At 35.0% G+C, this 24,541-nt stretch overlaps 1 protein-coding gene and 1 pseudogene across 3 annotated transcripts in view; one reads left to right on the top strand and one right to left on the bottom strand.

The window, feature by feature from the left end:
• PIK3CB (phosphatidylinositol-4,5-bisphosphate 3-kinase catalytic subunit beta) overlaps nt 1-24,541 on the bottom strand; it is a 160,834-nt gene that overhangs the window by 55,343 nt on the left and 80,950 nt on the right. For all 3 annotated transcript variants that reach the window (XM_063114478.1, XM_063114480.1, XM_063114479.1), the window contains 5 exons: nt 23,700-23,879; nt 21,218-21,388; nt 20,292-20,369; nt 2,762-3,013; nt 1,302-1,398 (listed from right to left, as the gene is read on the bottom strand). In XM_063114478.1, the coding sequence (XP_062970548.1) occupies nt 1,302-1,398; nt 2,762-3,013; nt 20,292-20,369; nt 21,218-21,388; nt 23,700-23,879 (778 nt within the window). The remainder of the gene's footprint in view (nt 1-1,301; nt 1,399-2,761; nt 3,014-20,291; nt 20,370-21,217; nt 21,389-23,699; nt 23,880-24,541) is intronic.
• Nucleotides 24,296-24,524, top strand: LOC134390754 (UPF0729 protein C18orf32 homolog; annotated as a pseudogene).

Raw genomic sequence — 24,541 nt, 5'->3', positions numbered from 1 at the left:
CAGTAAATGGCATTATATACTCAATAATCTAAAGATTCTAGGTGATAGACTATTTGTAGTTCCTTTGTCTCTTGTTTGCCCCTACTGGTACAATTCTAGAGCTGATATATGCAGAGCTAATTGTGCTTGTTTATTATTTTTCATCATACATTTTCTTAGAGATGAAGTTAGGTTCACAATATGCCAAGTTAATACCACCAAAAATTGTCATTTTTACTAAAAATACCAGCTAAGTTGCTTGGTGGTTCTGGGAACATGTGAGCCTAAATTAAGATTTTCAAGACAGTGTAGTGCTGAAAGGCATAATTTTTTCTCTTTTGTGAAAATACACTTTCACAAAATATCACACATTTCACATAAGAAATATGTCAAATATACACAGTTCTCCTATACTTGTGGAATAACATGACTAGTGAAAATTAATGGAGGTATATGCAGGTGAGGGTAGACATAGGAGAATATACACACACACACACACACACACAAATCAGATTGCGGGAAGTATATAAATATGTCAGTAAATAACTGAATCCAAAAATAATTTCTCAGGTAGCAACTGCTAATGTACAAACATTTTCAAATGTCTGTCACTCACAAAATAAAGTTCAAATAAGTTCACATCTTCACTAAATGTGTTAACAAATTAAGAAAAAAAAAGAAAGCCACTATTATAATGCAAAGTTTACACAGAAAATTCCAACATTTGGGAAAGCAGTATGGAATAATGGAAAGAGTTCAGCAGTCTTTCATTCAAATCCTATGTTTGAATCAATTATGTAAAACTGATTTTCTCTAAGCTTCACTTTTCTCATCTGCAAAAATGGGAATAAAACTATCTAACTCACTTGATGAGGACACTTTGAGTAGTGGCTAAGAAATACAGGCATGTGGAAAAGTTTCCACTTACCTCAAATATCAGGCTAAAGCCAACTAAAGAGTAAGTGTTTTCACTATTTCTCCCATTTTAGTGATTGTTCCTTCTACAAGTAAAGAAAATTAGTACAAGCAGAAGCAATGAAGGTTATTATAAGGTTGTTCCTCAAGAGAATCTCTCCAAAAAATACTATAAAAATAAAATGTTTAAAGTAAGAATACATTCACTGAATTAAGAAATATACTCAGAAACAAACCATTTTATGAATATATGAATATAATATGTGTAAATCTATTTTAGAATAAATAACAAAGACGCAAAATAATGATTTACTGATTTGAAAGAATGATGAGTCATGAAAAGACATTAACTAGTTCACATGCCAAAAGTTACTCTTTAACACTAAGGATAAAGATGTAAATCTTACCAGGAAATGAAGACCAGCTGTGCAATATTATGTCGCCAGATCTCAATTGTCCCTTAAAGTCAAAAACCATTGTATTTACCCATGCTACAGGATAATGCTGTTGAAAAAGATACCATTGCATAAATATACTACGAATGAACTTTAAGGTATGAAGATGTTCATGCTCTTTGCTTCAATAAGTTAGTTCTAGAAAGTTCTGGCTGATTTATAAAATATTTATCTAAGATGAGAACAAAATGTGCACGGAAAAATGTTCACCATCCTTATAATGGTTAAAGAAAACTGTAGGGCAGACCGGTTAGCTCACTCGGTTACAACGTGGTGCCGATAAAACTAAAGTCAAGGGTTCGGATCCCTGCACAGGCCAGCTACCCCCAAAAAAGAAAACCCTAAAAGCCCATTAATGTCCCACAGTGAAACACTATATCAAAATGTAATATTACAGCCTTAGAAAACTATGAGAAATTTTTTAATGATTCAAGAAATATGTGTGATATAATATCAGGATGTATGTTCTAAGAGCTTTCAGCATACATAAATATTAATGTGAGAGGAGGCAAAGTCTCTAGGTATTGTAGAATTTATTTCTGTCTCTAAAAAGAAGGCATTGAACTGGTAGCACTTTATGAAGACATTTAAACAGATGCATTAATTTGGCCAGAGTGTATCAAAAAAATCTTATGAATAATAAACACTTTAAGGAGAATTCTATATCAGGAGAGGAAAAAACAGTCATACTATAGCTTTTTAGTCATTAAAAATTATTATTCAAGGAATATATAATGATAAAAAGAGAAAATGCTTACATTCCCATGTTAAGAACAAAAGGACACAAATTTATATAGATAAATACAGTAACTAGGTTTTATAAACACATAAAATTCATGTTCCTAACCTCCCAATACTTTTCAAAAATAAAGAAGAAAATGAAAAGCACTTACTCATGTTATAGCAAAACATGGCCAGGGATGACACAAAGTTAATAACAGTCTTTATTTATCACACTTAGTGTGAATATTCACATATTTCACTCCAAATACTGATGTGTTTGATTACACATTTATGCCCCAGTGCCCAAAAAGTGTATTCAGCGAGGTTCAATCTATGATTTTTCTAAAATGCACAAAATTCTGAATTCTCAAATATAGTAGCAACTGGAATTCCAGTTAAGGGACTGTGGAGCTGTAAATTTTTAAAATACCTTCATTCCTTTTTTATCCATGTCTTCTAGAAAGTTATTATATTTGCAATAGAACATTGATAGTATAAAATTTACTAAAATAAGTTTGTCAAAAGTAATTCAATGAACAAGATGTAAACATGAAGATTTGTTGTCTTATTAAAATCAGATCCTAGGGACCAAAGTTACATGATATGATTTAACTAATATTACTCAATTATTTCAGTCTTAAAATTATTCCATTATATAAGACAACATTTAGAAGTCAGTATATTATTACCACTTTTCCAGATTTCCTGATGGTTTGATATTTAGAAGGATTCATAGTTTTAGTTGATTTCTTCGTTTTTACTTTATCCAAAACCGCATAAATAGCAAAACATAATCGAGTCATTCTTGGCAAGTCACAGGTATTTATATCGAATTCCAGTGGTTCATTCCAAATATGATCATTTTTCCCTGATATCTCTGAGCTTACGATGGTTTTACACAGGAGCTCTGTACCATGAAAAAGACCAGCTCTAACATGAACCTGTAATAGGAGAGACAAAAACAAATACAAAACCATGATACTGCACCAATGAAACATCTCTGTTTTGGAGAATGAAGAAACACATACTGGGAGAAGAAGCACAGCAACATCTGGAAAGCCTATTTGTCCACAGAACCACCAAACTGTAATTAATCAGTATATTGTTCACTCAACTGAAGTTAGTTTAATCTGCTTTTCCACTTAACAGACAAGCTATAAAACCACATAGTGGTACAAATGCCAGGGGTCTCAATGGTTTAAACAAAACTAAAGAAACCAAGACAATAAGTATAAAAACTACTATTAAATATGCTTACTCTCAATAACTTCATTTATTTGGGGCCTTGCCTTACTCTTCTGTATAGTTTGGGAACAATGGATGAATGAGAAGGCTTCAACGTTTCTTTAACTTCTAAATAATTTATGAAATTGTCATTATAAGGCAAGAGCCAACTAAAGATATTCTATCTGTATATATGATTATCTTACACATCACTTTATAGTTAGGAAAGAATACATGAATGAGAGGCTCCAAAGTATCTTTTTACTTCTAAACAGTTTATGAATTTGTCTTGTCATTGTAAGTCAAGAGCCAACTAAGATATTCTATCTGTATCTATGATTATTGCACACGCCTCTGTCCTTCATTTTTTCATAAAGGCCCAGGTCCAGAGTGGTGCAGGGAATATGTAAAATATCCCAGGAAGTTTCACTCAGTCATTTGTATAGTTTTTAAAAAAGATATGACCTAATTATCTCCTATTTAAAAGTCAGCGGAATAAATACAACCAAAAACAATACTAAAACACAGAGACTAACGCAATGATATACTTTTAAGGTCAAAGTTTTTATACCAATTTATTCAGATGGAACATTGGCACACAACATTGCTCAATAAATATTTACTGAATAAATACAAGGGAACTTCAAAAAGTTCATGGGAACTGGAATTAAAAGATAAAAATAAAAAATATAAACTTTATTTCTCAACATAAGCTCCATCAAGTTTAAGACACTTTCATAAAGCAATAATACCTGCCATTTAGTCCATCCCTAAAGAACTGAGGATCCTGGGAATTTAAACATGTCAAAGCAGTCTTTTTTACATTATTCACTGAAGAAAAATGGGTACCCTTTAAAGATTTTTTTAAGATTAGGAAACAAAAAGAAGTTAGAAGGAGTCAAATCAGGACTATAATGTAGATGCCTAATGATTTCCCCTTGAAACTCTCACAAATTGCCCTTGTTTATGAGAAGAATGAGAAGGAGCATTGTCACGGTAGAGGACTCTCTGGCGAAGCTCTCCTGGGCGTTTTTCTGCTAAAACTTTGGCTTCCTCAAAACACTTTCATAATAAGCAAATGTTATTATTGTTTGGCCCTCCAGAAAGTCAACAACCAAACTGCCTTCAGCATCCCAAAAAACTGCTGCCATGACCTTTGCTCTTGACCAGTCTGCATTTGCTTTGACTGGACTGCTTCCACCTCTTCATAGCCATAACTCTGATTGTGCTTTGTCTTCAGGATCGTACTGGTAAAGCCATGTTTCGACCCTGTTGAAATTCTTCAAAGAAATGCTTCAGGATCTTGATCCCACTTGTTTAAAATTTCCATTGAAAGCTCTGCTTTTATTTGCAGCTGATCTGTGTGCAACAGTTTTGGTGCCCATCGAGCAGGAAGTTTGCTCAACTGTAATTTTTTAGTCAGAATTGTGTAAGCTGAACCACTTGAGATGTGTATGGTGTTGGCTATCGGTTCTGCTGTTAATTATTGGTACTCTTCAACTGGGGCATGAACAGGATTAATTTCTTCCTCTCAAGTTGCTGTGGATGGTCTGCTGCTGCAGGCCTTTGTCTTCAACATCATCTCTTCTCTTCTTAAAATGAGTTTTCCATTTGTAACTGCTGATTTCTTTGAGACATCGCCCCCATAAACTTTTTGTAAATCATCAATGATTTCACTACTCTCCCACCCAAACTTCACCATAAATTTGATGTTTGTTCTTGCTTCAGTTTTAGCAGAATTCATGTTGCTTTGATAGGAGCTCTTTTCAAAATGATGTCTTCTTCATCTTAGTGCCTCAAACTAGATCCTGCTCAGATGTGTTGGAACCAGTTAGTATGAGTTTGTTTTAGTGCAAAACAATTTTGAAATCCATGCCTGTGCATTTTCCATGAGCTCTTTGAAGACCCCTTGTATATGTGGAATTATGTAGGCTTGTCTTTCATTTTAAACAAGCTTATCAATAAAAGCTTTTTTGACTTGTTAAAAAGTTCCTATCCTAATTTTGAAAAGGAAGAACAATACCCAAGAATATCTAGATACTGTAGCTATAAATATTAAAACACATTACACAGTAATATAATTTTAAATATTGATATCACCAACAATTTTTAAATTATAAATATTTATAATTATGAGTATGAAACCTATTAAAATAAGTAAAACTATGCTATACTGGCATAAATAAAACAATAGGTTATAAATCAGATACATCATAATATAAAGAATGGCTTACTTAATAAACAGTATTTATTTTATCTAATTCCAGCCAAATAAATACAGATGGATTAAAGGGTAAATATTCCTAAATCATTAACAGATAAAAAAAATATTAAAAAGCTATCAGAATAACTGTTGAAGTTGGGTGATGGGTTCATGGAGGTTCATTGTACTATTTATTCTCTGAACTTTTGTGTATGTTTGAAATTTTTCCCCCAAAAGTTTTTAAATTAAAAGAAGAAAACTAGTTACTCCACACACAGATGGAGTACTATAACATGGTAAAGATTAAAGTAACAGGGGTTACAAAGGATACTAAAATCACTTGTAGTAAACCCTTAGGTCAGTAGGAATTTTTATCTGAACACATCTGCTGATTCCCTTCAACTTCAGGAAAAAAGCATATTCCTTTTCTTCAAGTCTCCTGGTCCCTTCTTGTTCCACCTCCCCAAATACTTAGAAGTTGCATCTTTGGTCCTCTGCACTGGAATAATCTCCCTCTCCAGTAGGCTATAAATCTGTGCAAGTCTCCCCCATATTAAACTCAAACAAAAATCTTCCTTAGAAGCTAACTAACCATAATCACCTATTTTTTCCAACACAGTGAGCATGGCACCAGCATCTACTTAGACACGTCTATGTCTTTTACTTTCAATCCATTATCATGAAGTCTAAAGTGTATACAAAGGGAAGATATATTTATGATGTAATCTTGAATGAAAAACACATTAACACAAAATACTATTAAAATTATGTTCATAGTGCAACGACCTGAAGAACAGAATACAAATAAAAGTGGTTTATAATAGGATGGCAGGAATATTGGTGACTTGTTATCCCCTTAAACGGCCTTTAATTTTATTTGATAATGTTATCTTTAAAATATTTTAAAATTCATATCCTAGAAAGTCTCAGAAAATGGCTGGTTGCTCTAAATTTATGACCCTGTGTATAGACATAACATCGAAATGCCCACAGTCAATCCAAAACTCACTAAATTTAATTAAAGCATGAATGAAAAATGGAAACGATTTTGGAGGTATTATTTTTAAAAACAACCATTGAGGTACTTTTCCCTGTCTTTAAGAAAGCAGTTTCAAGATTGAGTACCCATAGCCTTAAGCAATCTTTGTTTAAATCTATGTCTCTAAACCAGTTTAAATATTTCCCTGTGCTTCCAGAGATTACTCAGAAAGTCTAGGGGCTTTCACTTTTAGTTTGAATAGAATATGAAGTAAGGAAAATTACAAAGAAGCATTTAGGAAATCTTTATATCCTTATATGCTATACTCAAAGTTATTTAAATTATGAGAAACTGACAACACTAGTATTTTTAACAGCCAAGATATTATTTTTAACATCCAAGACAGATCACTAGATAGAGAAGGAATAAACGAAGGCATATAGCACATACTTAATTTCTCATTTTACTAATTACTTTATAGTAATTTTATCAAAATAAAATTTTTATCTAAATAAAATACATAATTTATCTAAATAAAATTTTTATCTAAATAAAATTTTAGTTGCCCATAGGAACCATGGAATAATTTTATTCTCCTAAGCATTGAGAAAGAGCTCCATTATGAAAATCTGCACCACTTCTAGAAGTTCTTCAAAGCTGAAGAAATGATCGATTACACAGCTTTTTTTTAAAAATTTTATTTTGTCGATATACATTGTGATTGATTATTGTTGCCCCTTACCAAAACCTGCCTCCCTCCTCCCGCTCCTCCCTCCCCCGCAACAATGTCCTTTCTGTTTGCTTGTCGTATCAACTTCAAGGAATTGTAGTTGTTATATCTTCTTCCCCCCCTCAATTACACAGCTTTAAATACATTGCCAAAAATTTTGCATGACGTTATAGACTCAGCATTCTGTTCTATTACACTCTGTAAAATCCTAAAATTAATTGATAGAGAGTTCTGTATGATGATTAAGAACATGGCTTTCTCAGACAGACCTGAATTTAACTGAACCCTGGCTCTATTACTTCCAAGTAGTAGGACCTTCAGGAACATCACTTCAGTAGGTCTATTTTTTTTAAATGAGAATTTTAACTTAACCTATGTCAGAGAGTTGTTGCAAGCTTAAATGAAATAGGACACACAGGCTGGACAGTTAGTTCAGTTGGTTAGAGCATGTTGTTACAACACCCAGGTCAAGGATTAAAACACCAAGGTCAAGGGTTCAGATCACCACACCGGCCAGCCACAAAAACAACAACAACAACAACAAAAAAAAAACGAAAGAAATAAGACACATAAAATTGAGCCTGGAACTAAAGAAATATCTGTGCTAGAGAAAAAGGCTTGGGTGGTGCAGTTTTTCAAGTTTCTTTTAAAGAAAATACTGGTAATTGCTTTCCAAGATCTGAAAAGTACTCAAAGAAAGGAAAATCACTAAGAAGGGTTGAGGCAAGATCCACATGCCAGAAGCAAAAAATCTAGATGACTTCTGAGTTCCTTGACCTCAAAACATCCACTGGATACTTCCTCTCCTTCCCCTCAGCCACACGATCCCACAATCACACCCTGAATTTGACTTTAACACACCCTAGAACTTCCAAATCACTAATTTTTACATCTCACCTTCCAAACAACTCCCCTTTGAACTCACTCGAACAGTCTCACAGGAAAACTTCCTGGCCCTCATTAAAATCTTTATTTCAACAACCAATATCTCCCTCTCCACTTCTCTATCATCTTTGTCTATCTTTATTCTCACCCAAACTCTGCGGCCCAAGGTTCTAGACAAGGAGCTGAGGGCCTCAGCCCCCTCTACCCAGAAGCAGGCTAGAGAGCACACCCGGCGGCCTAGGAAACAAGCTGAGGACCACAGCCCACTCTCCGCAGAAGCAGGCCATACAGCATGCCCAGGGTCCTAGGCAAGGAGCCGTGGGGGACAGCCCCCTCCAGCCAGAAGCAGTCTAGAGAACGCACACCGGGTCCTTGGCAGGGAGCCGAGGGCCATAGCCCCCTCTGCCTGAAGCAGGCTAGAGAATGTGTGGGGGCCAGGGCGGGAAGCCAAGGGTCATGACCCTCTCCACCTGGAAGAAGGCGACAGAACGTGCCTGGGGTCCTAGGCAAGGAGCTGAGGGCCACAGTCCCCTCCACCCAGAAGCAGGCAAGACAGCACACCCAGGGTCCTAGGCAAGGAGTCAAGGGCCGTAGCCCCCTCTGCCCAGAAGCAAGCAATACAGCATGTCTGGAGTCCTAGGCAAGTAGCTGAGAGCAGTACCCCCCACCGGAAAGCAGGCAAGAGGGCATGCCAACAACACCACTTTCACATGGGTGTCCCACCCCAGCCACTGCCATAGTCACAGCTGCTGCAAAAGCAGCTCAATGCCACAGCAGCAGCATAGCCACCATACAGCTTGCCCATGAGACACTCAACTGCACTGACTACAAGGAGAGTCACCAGTGGAGACCTGAAAAAGAGGATGTCTTTGTCCTCAAAGCCCATTCCAGAGTAACAGAAGAAGCAACTGCACTACCAGATGACCAGACATCAATGTAGACATACTAGAAGTATGAAAACCCAAGAAAATATGACATCACCAAAAGTATAGAGTAATTCTCAACTACCAGACCCTATAGAGCAGGAAACCCTTGAAATGACTGAAAAGGAATTCTGAGTAACAATCTTAAGGAAATTCACTGAGATACTAGAAGACTCAGTCAAAATAATGAAACAAGACCAAAATCCAGTATATGAAGGAGGAAATTTACAAAGAGATTAATACCTTAAAAAGAATGTAACTGAACACATGAAACTGAAATATTTACCCAATGAAAATGAAAAACACAACCAATAGTTTAAGTAGCAGTCTAGAACAAGCAGAAGAATTTCTCATCTTGAAGACAGTCTTTTTTTTTTTTTTTTTTGTCTTTTTCGTGACCGGCACTCAGCCAGTGAGTGCACTGGGCCATTCCTATATAGTATCCGAACCCGTGGCGGGAGCGTTGCTGCGCTCCCAGCGCCGCACTCTCCCGAGTGCACCACGGGATCGGCCCGAAGACAGTCTTTTTGAAATAACCCAGGTGGACCAAAAAAAGGAAAAAAGAATTTTAAAAAGTGAACAAAATCTAAGAGAGCTAGCAGACAACCTTACGTACACAAACATTCAAATTATGGGTGTTCCAGAAGTAGGGAAAAGAAAAAGCATGAAAAACCTATTCAACAAATAATAACAGAAAACTTCCCAGGTACAGGAACAGAATTGGACCTTCAGATCCAGGAGGTTCAATGATCCCCAAACAGATCAACCCATAAAGATCCCCTCCAAGACATATTATAGTCAAACCAGCAAAGCTCAAAGACAAAGAGAGAATCTTAAAAACAGCAAGAGAAAAGTGTCAAGTCACCTATAACAGAGTCCTGATCAGACTAACAGCAGACTTCTCAACGGAAACTCTACAGGCCAGAAAGAATGGTATGATATATTCCAAATACTAAAAAGAAAAAAACTGCCACCCAAGAATACTATACCCAGCAAGGCTATCCTTAAGAAATGAGGGGAAACTAGTATATTTTCCAGAAAAACAAAAGCTATGGGAGTTCACCACCACAACCAGCCCTACAAGAAATCCTCAAAGAAGTCCCGCATCTGGAATGTGAAAAATAATAATCACTACCATGAATACATAAAGAAAGAACAAAACCCACTGGTAGAACAAAAACACAAACAAGAAAGAGAAAGAAACTAAATCTTACCCCCACAAAAAGACATAGTGACAAGGTAATAATGTCCCTGGTTTATTTCTGATTTTAGTAATTTCAGTCTTCTTTCTTTTTACTTGGTGAGTCTAGATAAAGGTTTGCAGATTTTGTTGATCTTTTTTAAAGAATCAACTTCTGGTTTTGTTGATTTTTCTCTACTGTTTTTTAATTCCTTATTTCATATATTTCTGTTTTAATCTTTGTTATTTCCTACTTATATTTGCTTTTTGTTTTGTTTTCTCTTCTTTTTCTATTTTCTTAAGTTAGAAGTTTATATTACTGAGTTAAGATTTTTCTTCTTTTTAATACAGGTGTTTACAAGTATAAATTTTCCTCTAAACACTGAAAAAAAAATGGAATAGGCTCCTAAAATGACAAACTACCTCTGAATTTCCACCTCTAACTCTAACTTCTTTTATTTTCCTTATATGTTTATATTCCTTGTCTATTTAGTAGAAGCCAATTTAACATAGACGTATTTATTTTGGGAAGTTTTCTTTTTGATTAAATGTTGAGGTATTAAAGTTGAATGAAAAAATAAATGTTTTATTGTAAAAAACAAAAAACAAAAAAACTCTCTGCAAGTGTCTGTCTCTCCTTCTGTCACACTCATCTGAAAGCCCATACCTTGGATAAACCTGATTACCTGCCTCTTTCCCATGCCAAATGTTTTTGGGCAGACCAGTACCATGACTGACTAATTTCATATGTAAAATTATTTTATCACTGCAAGAACTATTTCTTACCTTTACTGCTCAAAACTATTGCCTTCATTTATCTCCTGTGAGATAATGAGCCTACCTCATATTCAATAAAACTAAAAAAAAAAAAATTTTTTTTTTCCTGACCAGTAAGGAGATCGCAACCCTTGGCTTGGTGTCATCTTCACCACGCTCAACCAGTGAGCCAACCGGCTATCCCTATATAGGACCCAAACCCACGGCCTCCGCACTACTAGCGCCACACTCTCCCGAGTGAGCCATGGGGCCGGCCTTAAAACTAAAAAAATTTTAAAAGCCTTGTTTAAACTACTTTTTTTGAAAACTGCAGGTTATTTCATAGGTACCCTACACTCCACACATCACCATGAAAAGCAGGGAAGGGGAGAAGGAACGTTATTTATTCAAATATGATGCCTGCTTAGGAACTTCATGTCCATATGATGACTTTACTCTAGACTCAGTTGATGATAAACATATACAGTATATACTTTGAATTCCTATATCTATTTGACCTTAAGTGAACACAGTAAAGTCTCTGCTGCCTAATCCTACCCCAAACCCAATTTTGAGTAAAAATAAGCATATGGAATTTCCTGACAGAGAAAAAATATACTTATTTCTTTGGGAAGTCCGGATATTACCATTCAGTTAAAATGATCACATGGCTGAGTATACTACTTAGATTGAACAAGTTTGGTCTCTCATAGAATGACATTTTTGAACTGCATTGTCAATTATTATATTTTAAGTCTACCCAGTAAAAGAAATTATAAGAGAAGTATTTGATACATTATTTTACCTACTGTAATTATGCTGTCAGGGGTACTGGTGCCCACTACATCACCCACTATGTCTCCTTCATAAAGATTCACTAACATCTCTCTCAATTTACAGTATCAGGATGAGCTACAAACTCATGAATAGATACTGTGTTTTTATCTTATAAGATTCTGAATATTAAAATGGATAATGTTTTCTGTTTGCTTTGCCTAGTATGTGCACAGCAAGCAGAGAGCTGAATATGTAGCCCACATCAGGCAATCAATTACACAGGATATTATTATATACATATCTACTAGGAATCTTGCTACTGACATTTTTTTCTTACTTCTTGTCAATTAAATATTCTCAATTATTTTCTTAAAAAGTCAAAACTGTATATTGTGTGTGTTCTGAGTTAGACAGAGAGAGAGAGAGAGACAGTGCATGCTCAGGTCAGAAAGAGAGAGTGTGCATGTGTGTTCTCCTTGTGAATGAGATTAGATAAATTACAAATAAAATAAAACATACTTAAAACATATTTTGCATCTGTTGTGTGGGAGGGTGGAAGAAGATAAAATTTCAGGGTAAAAATATTATTCAATCACAGACATATAAATTTGTCACCTTTTGCACATGGAACTTAAATATAGTCTATAAAGAAAATAATGAGTTTAAGAAATGAGTATTTTTTCAATGTTTTAGTAGTGAAAAGCTACATACAATTGCTGAGCTTTAAAATGCTAGCATCTCTTGTTTTCTGACAGTTTTGAGAAATAAAAACAAACAAGAACCCACCACAAATAAGTTAGCTAATATTTAAAAAATAAAATAAAAAATGCTAATTATAATTGCATCAACAAACTTCTGGCAAAATTCAGATATAGAGAATGAAATAGAATTATAGATGAGCTGAAGATAAAGCTTAAAAAAACAACTCAAGTATAATGGGCTAGAAAAGTCCTATACTAGCTATGAACAGCCACAGCAAAGTACGCGATCTGAGAAAGAATAACAATAAATAACCAGTCTAACTTGGGCACGGTAACAATAAACAAAAAGGAGACTATGCACAGTTTGAAGAAATTTGTCGAAAACAAGTACCATTATTTAATAGTCTAAGTGTGATTTATTTAAGACCAAGTCATTAATATTATTTCTGCTTGAAAAATCTCTGGGTAATTCACTAAAATGATTAAAGTTGATAAGTGGTTAAAAACAAAAAAGAGTAGAAAAAAATGATTTACATTTACTATAATAAAATTTTGTTTTCTGCATTTAGAATCTCCCTTGACAGTAAGCATAAAAAAGTTCTGTTGTCAGAAAAAAGCAGTTAGAAAATCCATTCTCTAAACGTCTATCACATGAAATTTTGTAAAAATTGTCCCATTTCCTGATGCTTGGTCTGGATCACCTTCAGTCTTCTGAAAAGTAAAGAACTTTAAATTACTATTGTGCTTTAACAGGCACATGTTTTATTATCCAACTTCCAAAGAGACACTTTTTCATAAGCCCCAGCACATTAGGAGAGCAACAGAAATCAGGCTTTGTCAGGCAAAGGACTTGGCACTGTGCTTCAGTATGGAGGTGGCAAAACAACACACAGACTGCATTCCTGTATTCACCAATTAAAAATGTTCTGTGTTGGGAAAGATGTGAATTTTTTTTATAACATCAACATCTTAACTTCCTTCTTGCTCCACAATATGGCCAAAATCCACTACATTTTTTGCCTTTAAATGTTAGACATAAAAAAAGATCAGTAGCATGAAAAGGCTGGAATTCCCACGTTTCATGAAGTATATCACTTTGCATTCTTAATCATTTGTAAAATGGAAAAAGTGTTTCTTCTACACTTATACAACTCAGGCATCAAATGTGTGTGAGGTTTGTCTACACCAACCAATTTTCCAACTACCTGGACACCAAGTGGGTGTCCTACAGTTCAATTCTGACACTAACTACCTAGAATTAGTGCAGATGCCAATTGCAAGTTCCAAGTTGTCACTTGTACTTCTGATTGATCAGCTGTGAATCTGGACTTCCCACAATCTCCTCCTCAGGTTCAACAATTTGCTCTAGTGGCTCACAGAACTCAAGAACACACATTTATCAGTTTATTATAAAGGATATTACAAAAGACAGAAATGAACTGCCAGATAAAAAGGTATGTAGGGTAAGATCCAGAAAGGTCCCAAACACAAGAGCTTCCATCCCCATGAAATTGGGGTGCACTACCACCTAAGCAGGTGGATGTATTCACCAACCCAGAAGCTATGCAAACCCCAGTCATTTATGATGTTTTATGTAGGTTCCATTAAGTAGGCATGGTTTATTAAATCACTGGCCACTGAGTCAATCTCTAGCCTCTTTCCTGGTAGGGCTGAAAGTTCCAACACTCTGTATTCATGTGGTTGGTTTCTCTGGCCACTAGCCATCCTGAAACTATCTAGGAACTTTTAACAACCGGTCATTTTATTAAGATACAAAAAGACACTCCTATTACTATCCAGATTACAAAGGTCTTAAACTCTTGTGTCAGGAATTGGGGACCAGATCAAATATAATAAAAGGTGCTCCTATCACCACTATCACTGAAGAAATTACAAGGGTTTTAGGTTTTGTGCAAGCAACTGGGGACACAAACCAAATATATATTTTGTTATCATGTGCCAATTTGTAAAGAGAATTTGTTCTGGCTTATGAGAGGAATACTGGGTAACCTTTAACTAGCAAGATATTAGAGATGGTCACAACAAAATGAATTCACATACTGCACAAATATTTATTTAGTGCTCCAAGCACCAATATAAGTACACAAAGATTAAGATGCAGTTTCCTCAGGTTATATATATTTTAATAGGTTAGGAGTCTTGAGACCCATATAACTAGGCTATGAGGTATTATGATATATGACTAATACATGTGAAACAAGAAATGTCTAGGCTTGTATTTCTCTGGGTTTATCCAGTTTAGGGTACATTGGGCTTCTTGAATTTGTATGTTCAAGTCCTTTGACAACTTTGGAAAGTTTCCTGTGATTAGTTCTTTAATTTTTCTGATCTATACTCTTTTCTCTTTCTGCAATTCAAGATGCACTGCTATGGGTTAAATGTGTACCTCAAAAGTTCATGTATTGGAAACTTAATCTCCATTGTAACAGTATTAAGAGGGTGGGAAATTCAATTATGTTATTTGAAAGGTGAGGCCTTTTAAGAGGTGATTAGATTGTGAGGACTGCATCCTTGTGAATGGATGGATCCATTCATAGAGCAACGGGCATGGTTCTGATGGCTTTATATGGAGAATAAGTGAATTTAGCTCTCCCTTGCTCAGCCCATTCTCATCATGTGACACTCTGCGAAGAAAGCCTTCATTGGATTTGTTCCCTGGACTTTGGACTTTCCAGCCCCCAAACTGAAAGTAATAAATTTCATTTATTTATAAATCACCCAGTTTCAGGTATTCTATTATAAGCAACAGAAATGGAATAATACCTGCATTAGTGTTAGACCTTCTGATATTGTCCCACAGGACCCCAAGGCTGTACAGTTTTTTCTCCCAATCATATTTCTCTCTGTTGCTAAAACTGGAAAAATTTTACTGATTAATCTTTAAGTTCACCAGCACTTTACTTTCTCATTACCACTCTGTTATTGAATCCATTCAGTGAGATTTTTAAATTTACTGAATTTTTCAATTCTAAATTTTCCATTTGATTCCTCCTTATACCTTCTATTTATTGGCTGAGACTTTCTCCCTTTCCATTCGTTTCTATTGTTTTTGCCCTTAGAAGTTAGAGAATTTTTATAATAACTGCTTTAACGTCTTTGTGAGATTATTCTAACATTTGCATCATCTCAGCACCAACATTTACTGACTATAATGATCCATACAACTTGAGATTGTTCTGGTTCTTTATTTACCAAGTAATTTTGAATTGCATTCCAGACATTTTGGCTATTATGTTATAAAACTCTGGATCTTGTTTATATCCTATGGAGAATGTTGATTTGTTTGTTTTAGGGGACAATGGTTAAGTTCAAGTTGCAAGTTTTAACAAGCCACCTGTGAGCTGTAGTTCTAATACCCCCTCAGTTTTCACATGTTCTGCAGGACTAATTGCATCTACTCTATGTGCACACCACACATTAACCAGTAAGACGTGGATGGTGGTTTATGCCACAGTTCAGTTCTTAAAATATGCAGGCTATTAAGACTCAGATCCTCACATGTACATACAGTTTAGGAATAAGCTCAAAGCATAAGTAACTTTAAGAGGTTGCTTTCCTGAACTTTTCCTGCTTTGCCATCTTCCAAGTTTTTTTTGGTACCCTAGGACTCCCCTTTACTTCTCACCCAACCAGAAAGCTAAGGCTTTATATACCCAAACTTCCGGCAGCATTGCAAAACACTGGAAGAGCAGAAAGAAAAAAAAAAAAAAAAAAAGGCCAACGAGGATTTACTCCATTCTCTGGAGACTACAACTCCTCTAATTGTAGATGAAGATTCAGCTACAGGAGTTTTAGGCTCCCACCTATCCCCACTGCTGTCACTGTACTGCTTAGAGACTGGGGCAAATGAGAAGAGAGAAAAGAAGAAACAAACAAAAAAAGACAGAAGAAAAGGGTGAATTCCACATTCTTATGAAAGTTAGAAGACCCTGTTCTCACTAGAGCTATAAGTAGAGAGCTTCTCCTTGTGCTCTGTTTGCACTAATATCATCTTCTAGATTTTGGGTAACACTGAATTCAGACTTCTGCTGAATATTAAGACATACACATGAAAAAGGAAATACCACAAGGCTGGGAAAAGAATGACTAGGAAGCTATATGCTACAGAATTCCAAGCATTCTCACAGGTCTGGATGACCTTCAATGCCAGCCAGGCAGAGTGGCAAATCATCATTAACACAAGAGATTATCATTACATACCTCATACAGAGTCACATGCCTTGTATGATCTCTCTGGGATTATATAAATATGATGAATTACACTCCCATAATTAGGTTATATTATATGATATAGTTGACTTTAAGGAAGGGAGATTATCCTCAGTGAGCCTGACCTATTTGTTGAACCCTTCCTGCAAGAGATGCAAAGTGTGGAAAGAATTCAATGGTTGAGAAATTCTCCCTTTTTGGATTAAAAGATAGAGAGGGCCACAGGGCAAAGATCTCAGAACAGCCTCTAGTAACATACTATGCCCCAGTCAATAGCCAGCTAGGAAATGGAGACCTCAGTCCTACAACTGCAAGGAACAGAATTTGGCCAACAACTTGAATCAGCTTAGAAGCAGATTCTTTCTCAGAGCCTTCAGAAAGGAATGCAGCCCAACTAACACCTGGATTTCAGCCCTGAATGAACAACCACATGCAAATCACCTAGCCACTCCATGCTCAGTAAGCTAATAGTATTGTTTTAAGTGTGAAGTGTATAGTAATTTGTTACGCAGCAATAAAAAACTAACACAAGAGTCTACTACGAACTGTATGTCAATAAATTTAACAACATAACCAAAATAAATTTTCTTAAAGATACAAACTGACTGACATAAAAGAAACAGAAAATCTGACTACTTATATATCCATTCAAGAAATTAAATTTCTAATTTAAAATCTTCCCATAAAGAAAACAAAAGACTCAGATGGCTTGGAGTAAATTCTATCTATCATAATTTGGTCAAATATTATTCTGGATGTTTTTGGATGTGACTAACATTTAAACCAGTAGACTGAGTAAAGCAGATTACCCTAATATGGGCTGGCCGCATCCAATTGGTTAAAAGCTTGAATAGAACAAAAAGGCTAACCCTCTCCCAAATGAGAGAATTCTTCCTGCATGACTGCCTTCTAACTGACACTGGTTATTTTCCTGCCTTCAAACTTGAACTATAACATCAGCTCTTCCTGGGTCTCCAGCCTCCCAGCCTTCAGACAGGAACTCCACCATCAGCACTCCCAGTTCTCAGGTTTTCAGACATGAATTTGAACTAAACCATTGGCTTTCCTGGGTCTACACCTTGCTGATTCACCCTGCAGATCTTGGGACTTGCTTGCCTCCATAATCATGTAAGCCAGTTTTTTATAATAAATCTCTGTATATATTTTATATATACTTATTTATATGTGATATATACATACACATATAACTCCTATTGACTGTTTCTCTGGAGAACCCTGAGTAATCCACCTACCCTCATCACTTCTATTTAACTTTGTACTAGAGGTCCTAGTCAGTGCATTAAGAAAAGAAAAAAGTTTGGAAAGAAAGATGTAAAGCTGACACTTTAGACTTCTCTTTAACATTATACTGGAGCTCCTAATCTTAACAGCAAGGTGTATCTACAGGGAAGTCACGTCACAATTGCATTTAACTTACCAAAATTCAGCTATATAATCCCATTGGAGGGGAAAAAAGAAAAAGAGAGAAAGAGAGAGAACTAGGAGGCTAGATGGAGGAATAGGGAGGTGGAGGGCAGACACATTAAATAGTACAAGTCATTATTATGCCCATTATTCCTATCTAGGAACTTAAGACCACAAATAATACAATCAATCCTGCTCCATAGTTGATGGAAGTCAGAAAAAAATCTATGGAAATAAAATATCAATGACTTTAGTTTTCTGACCACTTACAAAGAAATAACGCATAATGCTTAAGAAAAATAAAGTATGTTGTGAAGGCTTCTTTTATCTTCTTCAAGAAGAAATTAAATAATATTAAAGGGCTGTAGAGAAATACCAACTACAAAAGAATTAAGGAACTGATAAATTATCTACAGAATATAAACATGATAACCTGCAAATTGGAAGAACTAGGAATTCACATTTGTTACTAAGTAAATTATACATCTATATACACAAATCACTTAACAAAACCATACATATTCCATATGACTTGAGGGAAGATATGACGATATGTGATTTCTGACCTTAAGAATGAAATCCCCAAGGAACTCTACTGAATATTTACTAATCCAGAGGACTGTCCAAGATATATTATAAGCTGAATAAATCAGGTTGCAGACTAATACATTTAGTATCATCCCTTTTTTCTGTAACAAACCAACCAACAAGTAAAAGAAACAAACACAACCAAAACCCCTATGATCCTTACATCACATATTTTTACATATTTGTATAAACACAGAGGACACACACAAGGCTTCTTGAGCCTGAATCCCTTATGGTGGGAAGAAGACAGGAAGGACAGGTTAGTACTTTTTTAAAAATCATATATGCACTTTTTCACTTATGGCAACAACCATGTTATACTTTTGCAATGGAAAAAAATTAATAAGGAAAATTTTAATTTAAAAAATAAAATTACCACTAAAATAGAAAATAAAGGATAACTGGCCATAAATACACTCACTGAAAAGAAAAGTGTAGCTAAGAATATAAGAGCAAAGTCCTTATTTTCATAACAGCTACTCGAAGAACCTTTTTAAAAAACTGTATATATTTAAGGTATACATGATGTTTTGATATACATAGTGAAGTGATTACTACAGCCAAGAAAATTAATATACCCATCATCACACAGTTACCTTTTTTTTTTTTCTGGAGGGGGGCGGTGTTTAAGAGTACCTAAAATCTACTCTCTCAGCAAATTTCCAGTATACAATATTATTAACTACAGTCCTCATGTTGTACGTTTTGTCTCTAGAATTATTCATCCAAGATAACTATAACTTTGCACCCTTAGACCTATATCTTTCTATTTCCCCCACCACCCAACCCCTGGTAACCACCTTTCTACTCTCCCAAAATCTTTAATGTCCAACCTATAAAAGCAAGCCATTTTTGGCAAGGTGCTCCTGAATATATCCTCATACCAACAAACATTTTAAACTAACTGAATCTCTTCCTTGGATCACAAAACTATTCACTTAATTTCCTGCCCAGCAAAACAGGGAAAATGCATGCTTTACACTTTGAGACAAACTGACTTGCTAGGTCTTTATTTAATTGTACGGGGTTGTGCAATAAATTCCCATGTGTTAACAACTTGTGGTCTATAACGTAGTCATCTATTTTCTTCCAGGAAATGGTACTACATTTTCTCTGTGCTCAGCAAGTTTAAAGAAAAAAAAGACTGAGAAAGGAGGCTGAATGTAACTCTAAGCAAAGCTGAGAGAGGAAAGTAAGCCTGCAAAGAAACATGTGATCTACAGTTTTGGCTTAAATTTGTCTTGTTTAATTCCTGATCCAAAACAATTTCTTCAACTTTAGCTCTGTAACTATTCAAAGAATACTTTAAAACAAATATTGTCAGTAGTCCTATAATCAACTGCAATATTCTATCTAATATAATTGATCATGGGTCAAATTTAATCTACAATGTGACATTACTGAGTGTATCAGTGAGTTATTCAAACAATAGAGCACATGGCAAACATAAACATAAATACATTCATTAAAAAGAAAAATACAGCTGAGAATATAACAGCAAAGTCCTTATTTTAATAACAGCTACTCAAAGAATCTTTTGTTTAAATTATTTATATTTAAGGTGTGCATGATTTTTTATATATAGTGAAGTGATTACTCCAGTCAAGCAAGTACTCACTTTTACAGTTTCTTCTGTGTTAAGTTTATTTCCCTTAACCAAGACAATTTGGAAAGGGTTGTTATTTTCCCAAACATGCTGTAAAAAAATGAAATAAACAGTATTTTAATGAAAGAAATAAATATTTTATACTAGCAATGAAATTGTCTTATCAGTTCTCATGTCTACTGGCAAAATTATGAAAACAGAGCTCTGAACTAACAACTGAAAATCACATATATTAAAGTAAGCAATTATAACCACATGCACTTAGTTTTCATTGGCAAAACATAGGCAACATTCCGCTACCACTAAGAGTTATCACTAAAATTAAAAGCATCAACAAGTAGTATTAAAAGCTTTGTATAAATGAAGAGTTGGCCATTTATATTAACAGAGAGAATTAAATGTAATTTGTAAAGATGGGAAACTGATAAAAAATGTTAAATGTTCAAATGAACACAAATTTAGGATTTGCTTTATAAAAATATATTACACTCTGGAAAAAACAGTGCCTTAGATATATGTTTAACCTAAAAGAACTCAATATTAAGAAGACAGGCAAATTATATCAAAAACACTACAATGGTTAAGCTGATAGAAATGAAATACACTGGTAACTCAACTATTTCTGCACATCTAACTTTGTACCAAATTGCTGGATGAAGTCCTATGTTTAAAGCCTAATCTCTAATTTGACGGCATTTTTCTTCGGCACCTAAAGAATGCCAAAAAACATGAACAGCACTTTTACATTTATTTGTAGCTTGAGTAAAGAAAACACATAGTACCTAGAAGATAATTTTTAAATAAATGGTGATGGATTCTGGCAAATATGCATTGGTTTTCACAGAAGGAGAAGTGAGCAAAGGAAATACATGTGAACATACAATCTAACAAAATCACATGCCTTTTGGGGTTACCAAAGGTTCACACATGAAACTTACAGAAATAATTCGTGTTTTCTTTGGTGGTAAAGGAAGAGGAAGGTTAGATGAATTTCGATTTATGGCAGCCTCTATGGCAATCATTTCCTGTTCATACATTTTCTTGATCTTGCAGCATTCCACAAGTATAAAATGGGGCAGGGTCCTGTTCATTACACAGTTCTGAATATACTATATAAAGTGGCGAAAAAGAAAAAGGTATGAATATTCAAGCAAGCACTTAAATCAATGGAATAAAATTAAACTAAAAAACACTATACTAAATGCACTATGAGAGTATCTTAAACAACAACTTGATGTCAAGAATACGAGAATTTAAAATCACAACATTTAGAGGCCAGCCCATGGTTCACTTGGGAGAATGTGGTGCTGATAACACCAAGTCCAAGGGTTCGTATCCCTATATAGGGATGGCCGGTTAGCTCACCTGGTAGAGCTGACAACACCAAGTCAAGAGTTAAGATCCCCTTACTGGTCATCTTTTAAATAAAATAAAATCACAACACATAAAATAGCTACCATTAAATGAACATCTACTTATCTAAGAAATGAGCTAACACTTCTTATACGTATAGCTAATCTTCATAACACTCCTCAAGAGAAATTATCCCCAATTTAACAGATTAAAAAAATAAAACTCAGAAGGGTTAAGTTACACAGCTAGTATCTGTAAAATCTGGATTTATATCCACTTGTTTGACTCCAAAGTCACACGTTAGCCAATCAGCCAGGAAAGATGAATATGTGGTTCACACATGATAGATTCTCACTTTCCTATGGATCCTTGAGGTGGCCCCTTTACCAACTGTCTCCCCAGCAAAAACCTACTCATCAATCATAGGAATCCAATGTATTCCTCAGGAGAATAAATGTCCTATGTAGATCCAAAGTGTGATTCAATATACTGTATTCAATTCTGAACCATTAAAAATATTTTTTAATTAAAATTTTTTTTCCAGAATGACCTCTCATGGGAGTTACACAATATTACAATAAATATAAATTTTTGAAAAATTCATTGAAAAATTTTTCACTATGAAAGATCCATTTTCCTCACATTCCTTTACTTACATTGTATGTTTTCTTTCTTTTTAGCATTTTTTTGGGGGGGGGGTACAGAGTCTCTCCTATATTATCCTGTACAAAAACACACACAAGACTCTATTTTTCTTTGTAATAACAAATGATAACTGCTGGTAAAATATACGTTTTCCTTACTAAGGTAAAAAGAAGTGTTAAATTAAAGAAGCAGGAGGCTACTTGAATGATGGCAGAATATGAAGAAGAGAAGTCAGTACTCCTATGTTGCCCACCAAGCATTTTTCATCTTCTTCTCTCGGGCTAGAACCTATTACTATCAGAATGCCAAAGCTGTGCACACAATTTATAACTGCTCCTAGACCTTCTATCTACTATACCACAACAATTAAGGGCCATACCAGAAACCTGAAAAGAGGTGTACTATCCCATTACCTGCTAATAAATCATAACTTATTCTCAAACAAACATCACTTTATATTTGACATGCCCATATACCTTTTGTTTAAAACAAAACAACAATAACATGATAAAATCACAGGATTTTCTAAACTCCTGTTAACTACTGACCTCTAACTTGGCATTTATTTTATTGTTCCTTATATAATGACCATTTTTAGTCTCCAAATGTAATTTCAATTAAAATATCTTCAAGTTCCTTGAAGGCAAAGCCGGGGACCTAGTCCTTAAACAGCATACCTTGTGAGGGAAGGGGTGTTACATATTATATTTAAACTCCATTTTACCCCCAAAATAATCTGAGGCAGTTCAGTACTATACATAAAGCATATACTCAAATAATTCATGACTAAATGAAAATAAATAAATAGCGCAAAGATTAAGGAAGGCTTTTGAGGATGGTCAGACCTAATGCTTACGAATTTCCTACCACATATACAACTAACAAAAGAGGGGCCAGGGAGATTACACACATAAATATTACAGACTAAAATTGAGAAATTTTTTAACTCACAATGAAAACTTACAATATTACTTTACATAGCTAACTGATAACCACAAGAGTTTTTTTCATATTTTACTTCCCCCAAAATATCCATATGTTTATATAATGAAATAGTAGGTAGCTATAACAAATTGTGTTAAGAATTCATAATGTTATAGGAAAACAATTATGATACAACATTAACTAAAACACTCAGAAAAGTAAAATGCAAACACATAGATAGGTATGCATATTCATATGTATAATTATTATGCCAAAAATATATGCAACTGCAAAGACAAATGACAAAAAGAAATGCCAAAATGTTAACAATGATTACCTCAGACATAGGTAGAATTATGGATATTGACTACTTAATTCTGCATAACTTTCTGTAGGTTACAAATGTTCCAGTATGGGCACACAGTTTTTAAAATCAGAAATAAAAATTAAATACATACACGTACACTTTTCTAGTAGACTGATAATTAATACACATACCTGGAACTGAATTAGTGGGTGGTCACCAAATACATATTCCACTCTCCCACTGACTTGCAAAACATAATCATAGGGGCTAGCTTCATCTTCCTTCCCACGAATAGTCAAACGTTTTTGGATTGCCAATTCATTTATTTTGATAGGATTCATATTAGGAGATACTTGAAAGCTAAACACATCCTAAAATGGTATGGAGGATGGGGCAGAAAAAAGCAGTAAATTTTATACTTGTGCTGAAAAAATCACTATTACAATCATTACATAATAATAGGTACAAATGTACATGATATCTACATATGCACATCCTTTACATTTTATATTCCAGTAAATTTTTCTATATTCTAAATATGTCTTAGCCATTTAGGCTTCATGGCCTCGGGTGAACCGGGCTGGGGTGGGCACGGGCTGGCGGCTGGGGTTTTAGGCCAGAAGTGGACGCTGGCCTCGGCACTCCTGTGGGCGCCTTCAAGCTGCTCTGCAGGCTCCAGCCCCAGCTGTGCTCACAAAGCCCTAGCCTGACATGCATTTCTTCCTGCCCTCCTCGAGGCCTTGTGATCCGCCTGTGCTCTCACGTTTAGGAACTCAAGCCTGAGACAATGGTGTGCCTTCCCTGTATCATCATTCCAGTTCTGTTCTAGATCTACAAAAAATTTCTGAAGCTACACATATACCCTTGGATTTCCCCTTTTGTTAGTCACATGTGGCCTAGAAAAGCTGTACAGGTCCAATGATAAAAATAAAGGCAAAATAGACTATAAAGGTGCGGACATAAATGGATCACCAAAAACAGGACCATCAGAAATTTCTGATGAAAGATTTGAATGAAAAATGTAAGTAATTTT

The sequence above is a fragment of the Cynocephalus volans genome, chromosome 11 (assembly GCF_027409185.1).
Source record: "Cynocephalus volans isolate mCynVol1 chromosome 11, mCynVol1.pri, whole genome shotgun sequence".
In the NCBI taxonomy this organism is placed as follows: domain Eukaryota; kingdom Metazoa; phylum Chordata; class Mammalia; order Dermoptera; family Cynocephalidae; genus Cynocephalus; species Cynocephalus volans.
This window is presented reverse-complemented; position numbering and strand designations above follow the sequence as displayed.